The sequence below is a fragment of the Hirundo rustica genome, chromosome W (assembly GCF_015227805.2).
Source record: "Hirundo rustica isolate bHirRus1 chromosome W, bHirRus1.pri.v3, whole genome shotgun sequence".
Lineage (NCBI taxonomy): Eukaryota > Metazoa > Chordata > Aves > Passeriformes > Hirundinidae > Hirundo > Hirundo rustica.
In genome coordinates this window covers 8,480,725-8,488,636 of record NC_053487.1, presented here as the reverse complement: position 1 = coordinate 8,488,636, position 7,912 = coordinate 8,480,725, and the positions used below count along the sequence as shown (strand labels likewise).

Below are 7,912 nucleotides of genomic sequence, written 5' to 3'. Positions count from 1 at the left end.
GGCAAACTGGGGAGCATTTACAATACATTATGAATAAAATATTGTTTAATTAAACCCCTTTGAGTATTGCATTCTAATTACGCATGAATTTGCATTAACTTACTAGAAATCTTTACAAATTACTTGCACTATATTAGTGATGTATTTCCACTAAATGTAATAAGACTTTTTTTTCACTCAGCTAGATTTGAATAAAATTCATTTGCACCTACTGTTGTTGATTGCTTTTGCAATCAACCAGTAGAATAGCTAAGTAAGGTGGTATTTCTATCTATAATTTTCAACAACTCTGTACTCACTTCTGAACTTGTTCCCTTGTTCTGGTGACTACTACTTGTAAGAACAAAAGACTTTTCAACACAGCAGAAGGCAGGTGTAATTTCTAGGGCTTGGTTTTTATTTCTTTCTAAATACTGACATTCAATTAGAGTCATCCAAATTGCATCCCTGTAGAGGAAGCTGAATCTAGTATCACTGTCTTTTCATTAGTTCATATCACAGTGACTGAATGTTAAAAGTAATATCAATACAATGCCTTTTTTATCTATTTATCAGAAAGACTGCAGAAAATTTGATTGCAAACATAACAAGGATTCTGTAAAATTAATTCTCTTGTTGACTAAGCAGTTTTGGTTTTATTTGGGAAGATTTGAATTTACAGTATTAAAGTATTTTAATATTACCCTAAATATATTTCCAAAAGAGTACAAATATTTTTTCTAAACCTCCATATTGTAAGGCATCTTAAAGTAAACAACCTATGACAGTAGAGTCAAATATTTTATTTCTTCAGATATTTATGCAATTATGAAAAGAAAACAGCAGAAATAGTTTTGCACCATACAGCCCATATTGGTGACAGTGAATAATTTCACCTAAATCTATTAAGCCTTCTGAAACAAAAACATTTCAGTCTAGCATACAACTATTTAATTTAGAAATTAAAAAAAAAAAAATCTGCAGGGCAATCAGTTACTTAAATATATAGAATATTTTCAGTGGTCCAATTAAATTACCTAAAAAGTATATCCTCACAACACTCAAAAGGTTAATGCAAGGCATTACATTAAATTAATTTTCTAAGGCTAAAACTAAGTACTTTGTATTTATTTCTCTATTCCTGTTTTTTATTTTTTTATCACCAAAGTAGCAAAGATACTAGAATACCATTCATTGACCTATTTTTAAACCACAGACATGATAGTTTTCCTTTTCTACAGACAAGGATGTAATTTTCAGAAATCTATAATGATCTGTCAAATTAATGTTTTAAACTCTGAAATAACTGTCACAAAGTACCAAAAATACTTACATTATTTAAAAAGTTACTTTTCTACCATTTTTTTATGACTATAAAAAGTTATTTTATTTTGTAAAACCACTCTATAAAGTAAGCTAGATTGCAATGTAGTGCTAACTAATATAAATGTTTTTCTAAACAATGCTGATATCATTTGGTGAGAACCAGAAATATATCAGGTCAGGTCTTCCCTTGTGGAAAATATTTTGAACAGAAGCAGTATTTCAGACATTTAAAAATGCTTCAGTTTAAATTGAAATGTTTTATAAAGCTATACATTCCTCCATTCCTCAGTGACAGTATACCAGCACAATGTTTTACACATCTGTGAACTAAAGGCAGAAATGCTGTACATCATAATTTTGCAAGTAAACAATTTAAAGAATATTATCCAATTTTTTAAAATGGAACATTAAAAAAAAAAAAAATGCACCAAGCATGCTACTTTATAATAATAAAACACAGAAGCAGATAACTGAAAAGAGAGGGCTTTTTAAAAAACTGATTTACAATGAGAAATATGAAAATGTAACAAAATTTTTTCATAAATATAAAACTTGTGAAAATTGGGGCCCATGTTTTGAAAAAGTAATTCAGCAATCCCCATGCTGCCACAGTGTTTACTAAGTCACTTGTGCCAATGGGGGAAGCAACTCTAAAATAATTTTTTAATTTTCACATCAAGATTGGGTAAAATCCACAAATTATATGAGCCCTTATCTTGTAATGTCTAGTCAGTAGATGCTTGCTACAACTCTTTAGAGCTCTAAAAGTTAAGCAGGCTTCAGAGTGGCAATTCAGCCACATGCTACACACTACATAGTTTGAACTGAGGTATCCATATTTCTGTGCTCAAATCATTAACAATACCCATCTATTAACAAATATCAAAAGTGTTTAAATTGTTTCATGTGTGTATGTTTGATCTAAATTGCAGTAAATTTAAAAGCAAAGCACAGCAGCTTACAGCAACTTAATTCTTTCAAATAATTGTTAAAGTGGGAAAAATATTATTTAAAATTTTGAGAGAATAATAAGTTGATAAACATAGAAATACAAACTTCATTCAGTTATCTGAATCAGGAATAATTCAAATTTGTTTTGATAATTGCTATTACAATCCATAGTATGCGATCTTTTTATGCATATATTTTGTTTTCTTTTTGCACTACATGAACAGTGATTAACTGTTCAAAAGATGTTCAGGTCCCACCTCTTCTTAGCAATCTAGATTTACATGTTACAACCATAGTTTTCTTTCAGCAACAACAAATCCAACATTCTACCAATAAAAAATATTTAAAGTTTGTCAACACAAAATTTGAAACCAGGCAATACTGACCATCAGTACAGCATAGGGCACCCTGTGTTAAGAGTGAAAAATGCTAAGTATTCAACTATATTTTATTTTTTAAAATATTATGATGCAAAATAAGAGGGAGTAAATATTTATCATAGGTTAATTTTTAGGATTTTTGGTGAAGGGTGCTGATTTCTAAGGGAAATACCCCAGGATGCAGTGATATTTGGGATAACACAACCTATGAGGATTCAGTGCACAGATGAATTTAGAGACAAATTAATACAAACCTCATTTGCATATTTTGCTGAGATAAAAAACACCTAAAGACATAAGTAGGAATTGCATCTACATAAAATGGAGCAGTATGGGTTGGCCTCCAAATTCTGCTAAGAAATTTACAAATAATTTTGTACCCCAATAAGTATTAAGCCATCTTAATTGATCTATAACCATTCTTGGAGCATCAGAAAGTGCTAGCAACAAATTTCTTTGCTAAAAATACACTGTTCATGTCACATGCTGTTCACCCATTTGGTATATATGACTTAAGAAAAATATCAGTCCACAGTCACACTAGATAAAACAAGAGACTCCCTTCACTTTTAATGCAGTCCTTTCTATAAAATTGCATTTGTTATTCTTTCCTTAATTTTTTTGCTTTCATTTATTTACTTATTTTCAATATTTTAGCCTAGCAAATTTGTCTGCTTTAAAAATAATGAAAATGCTTAAAATAATCAGAAAAAAATCAGAGATATTTAATGTCAATTAATATGGACTGTATAAACTATGACTATAAAATATAATCATTAAAACTTAGCATCAGACTGATACCCTACCACATATGCAAATTGAAAATATGTGCTGCATTATGTACCTGCTTATTTATTTAGTCTGACTTTTTAAAATTAAAATCCAACAAGAGTTTAAAATATATAACCATGCCTATGACTATGGTCCATTTACTTTATCAACATTTGAAGTTGGCATTAAAGCTAGTTTTGCTTTTCAAGTTCCCAAGTAAATTTTATTTGTAATAAAGTGAAATTCAGCTAGAAACAAGAAAAAATATTTTTAGTATCAATTTTTGGAGGGATATAAATATCCCTTAATAATAAAACCCTCTTTATTTCTTTGAAGACTATGCAACCTGCCCCTAACACTTAGGAAATTTGAAAATGACAGGCACACCTTGTTGAATAAATTTTAAGAGTTATTAAAAATAACAAAAAATACTAAATCTTAGCTTCAGTTCTGTTTAAGGCACCATGTAATAGCCGAGGTACAATGATCCCTGATGTACATTCTTAAATAGCAATGATCCATCTAGCCACCTATTCAAATTTAATGCAATTGGGAATAAGTACAAGGGAGGTGTGCCAGTTACACTACCTTAATAAGTTTTTGTAAAAATTAAATTAACTTTATTAATCAGGAAATACACTTTGAAAAGAAAATCATGCAGGTTGCTACATTTCTTACATTCAATAAATTATTATTTATGAAAGCAGCAAATTAAACTAGTAGGAAAAAGACTGGAATACAAGAAAATCATCCAAAAGGAATGCTTTCCTGTATGTCCAGTTCAACATAAGTAGCATGTACACTTTAAAAAAATCAAGTTACTTCTTTTGTGGTTTAGTTTCTATCAACTACAGTACCATTTGACAACCAGACATATCTGTGCAGTGGTCTCAAAATAGAATCAGTAGTCTCCAAAACCAGAGGAATTGGCATGCAAATATAATCCAGAGCTGTTGATTTTAAAGGAAGCTTGTATTGTTTACATGTGATCAGATAATTAGGTGTCCTTACAGTGTACACATTACCACATTGTTACAATTCTATCACTTATTCTGCATTTGTAAATGCAGTGAAAGCACTTCTTCCTTAGAGAAAGAAAACAGTAGATCTTCCCAACCCTCCAACATTATGATAAAAATACCCCCTGAATGCTCACAATTTCATGAAAATAGTCTTCTAGTGCTGTTCAATGAAAAGCACCTTTTATAACAAATTTGATGCATCTACTGTCAAATGAGTATGCATCCAGTATGCCAAAGAATTTATTTTAATATTTTGTACCTAATTAAAAATCTATGCATGTGAAATCATTATGGTAAATAATTAACATTAAAATATATTTAAACTATGAAAAAAAATAGTGATTTTAATTTTAAGAAGACAAAAGCATTAACATTAAAAGCTTGACAAAAATCTTAATTGACACTTGAAACTACGAAAACTCAATATTGAATAACCAGTGTAAAATGATTTTGCTTACAAATTTTTTTAAACATCTGCCAAAATGCATACACCCATTTTATTTCACAACTCAAATAAACAGTAATGTTCAGCACAGCTAAAATTTGATAAGACAACTTTCAGACCTATTCTCCTACCTCCCCCATTAAGTCCAGCATCAACAAGGCTAATGCAGTTGGGGGGCACTTCAGTATTAGACTGCAGTATATGTATTTCCAGTAGCACTGCATTGTCTGATAGTCTGAGTATTTGTAACAATGTGCTCATTATGAATTGGGTTCAGGAGGCTCTGCTCTATTCCACTCTCAAGCACTGGCTGCTGCAAGCAGCCCACCTGAAATGCTTGGTTTAAGTCTGTTTTCTCCCTCTTGGCTTGTGGCTCTCCATTTTCATCCATCCCTTCTATTTCACTTTCAACTTCACTGCTCTCATCTGCAAATACAAAAAAAAAAAAAAAAAAAGAAAAAAAAAGAAAAGAAAAAATAGCAGAAAGGGAAAAAATGTGAATACAAAGGCCTTTATTTTGCAAATAACATAAAATATAAAAACACAGGAAAGTGTAGCAACCAATCATATCTTCCTTCAACTGCCCATCCTCTTCAGCTCTCTCACCAGAATATACAATTAAATTTTGAAAATTTCTTGTGTAAATAATAGACATTAAAAAAATTTAACTATTAAGGCCCTAGAATATTCTAGTCATTATTATATACTATATATCATGTATAGCATATTATTGTACCCATATAATAGTAATATTCACATAATTTTAATTATGATGTAGCTTTAGATTCTGCTTAACTATATTTTCAAAAAAAACCCCAACTTGTTTTGCTCCAAGAGACACATTAGTTCTATATAAAATTATACATCTGGGAGTGCTTACCTTTATCCATATTTCCGGGGGATATAGCATTTAAATCACCAAACTGCAAAATAAACAATAAAAAGTGTGGATACAGTCCTACACAAACATGACCTTAGATTATCTATGGTAAAGCCAGTAGTATGCTCTAATGGCTTGTGGTTAGTATAAAAGTGCATGCATTTGATTGCAGTCACATCCATAGTATACCAGTTCATTTTCCATTCCATTATATTTGTGTTCATATTAAGGAAATTAAAATAAAATATTATCAGCAATTAAAACAATAGGATATAAACTTAAACGTTTTTGCATTTTTTAGGGTGACATGTCAAGGCCTTTGTTGCTTTGAGTGAGATATTTCTGATGTAGAATGCTGGAAAATATGACTGGTGTCCATTTTTAAACTGCAATATTTTAACCAAAAGCTTGCTTAAAAGTTCCCCTGAAATGGTGTGTCACTAAAGGCAGTTATATATACATAGGGTAAATAAATGGCACCACTGAAAATACGGTTGATGGTTATTACAGCATATTATGCTGACTAGTTTACTTATAAAAGATAAAGTGAAAAGTTGCTCACAAGTGAAAAATCACTTTTCCTCCCTTTCCTTGTGAGTCATTTACCCTTCTTTTAAATGAGAAGCAGCAGAGCATAATTTGATGAGTTAATCTCAAATAAAAGGAGTACAATATTTAAATAAATATATTTCTGATCATACCTGATTCAGTCCTTTTCAGAAATACAGAAAGATAAAACTTCAGTGAACACTAAACAAGCATAAGCAGCAGCAGCACTATCTGTAGATATTGCTTCGCTGCAGACTCCAGGACAGTGTGGATGAATGTAGACGAGAGATCTCAGAAGTTGGGTTTTAGAAGATGAGGTTTATTTTAAAGGATGTGAGGGAGGCCTTGCTTTGAGTTGCCAGGCTCAACTCGTGGCAAGGCCTAGGGAGTGGGGGAAGGGAGAGGTATGGAGAGGGGGAAGGGAGAGGAAATTCCAAGAGGAAACTCCTAGGGGAAAAGTGCCAGGCAAAAGAGGACCGGCCCAGCTCTCAGCCCCCTGATAAGGGGGCTTCAAGGTGGGCTGGAACAATACTTAGGCCAATGGGGTTACAGATACCTGATACTTCAGGGGAGGGTTACAGGTGTGGGATGAACCATACATTGAGGGGTGAGACAGAACATTCCATTTGACCTTTGGCTGGCCATATAACTGTTTTCCCAGACATCCAGTAGCTAGGACATCTCAAACATCAAAACTTGCTTTCAATTCTATCTCACTTACAGGTTTCACATTCTCAGAATCTAAACAGTCATATTTATAGGGCTTTCTGGCTTCATCCTCCCCAACAGCTATCCTTCCAGGTTCCCTCACATATACTCCCTCCTCACCTTCCCATACCCATCCTTTCACCTTAAGTCTTACACATGGCCATGCAAAGAACCACATGACAAAACTAACCCGATAAAAATAGGCGAAGGGATTATTTTGGACAGGATTAGTTCTTTGATCCAGTTAACCACAGGACTGTCTGAGTACTTGTGCCAGCATCAATCTACAAATCTAAGGGGACGGGAGAGGAGGAAACAGTGCTTTTCTCAGCTGCAAAGACAGTTCATAATGGCTTCAAGTGTTTGTCAAAATAGCCTTAGTCTTTCCAGTTTTATTTCAACTAGTCAGTAAATGCAGAGATACACAAGAAGCCATGCATTTAATGAATGTTTACAACTTCCCTGTTCCCCTCTCATCTCTCAAAACTTTAGATTACATATTTTCTCTCTAAGATAATATCTGTCTTAAGCTTACCAAAACATTCTAGGAAGTCCCACAGTACACCACAAGCATTACATTTGACATATACTATGTCAAGAAAACAAGAATATAGCAATATTATACTTCTGCAATACTTTGCTATAAATGTAATGGCAGAGTTCAAGTATCTAATCAGAAACTAATTTCTTTTTTACATGTCAGATCAATCAAACTACAAATTAAGGCAAGACTTCCAATCTCTGTGAAAATGTACATATTTTTATAATATTTATTATACTTTTTAATATATCCTGAGGAAAAAAATAATATATCAAGTCACGCAAGGTGACTTACAACTTATCAGATTAAACATGATATAATGATCATCAAGTATAACAACATCAAGCTTCAGTCTGGTGA

At 32.2% G+C, this 7,912-nt stretch overlaps 1 protein-coding gene across 1 annotated transcript in view; it reads right to left on the bottom strand.

The window, feature by feature from the left end:
- Nucleotides 1-5,061: 5,061 nt before the first annotated feature.
- The window catches only part of LOC120764838 (transcription factor RFX3-like), a 278,652-nt gene continuing 275,801 nt past the window's right edge, over nt 5,062-7,912 (bottom strand). The window contains exons 16-17 of the mRNA XM_040088916.2: nt 5,755-5,797; nt 5,062-5,300 (exon numbers count right to left, since the gene is read on the bottom strand). Of these exons, the coding sequence (XP_039944850.1) occupies nt 5,062-5,300; nt 5,755-5,797 (282 nt within the window). The remainder of the gene's footprint in view (nt 5,301-5,754; nt 5,798-7,912) is intronic.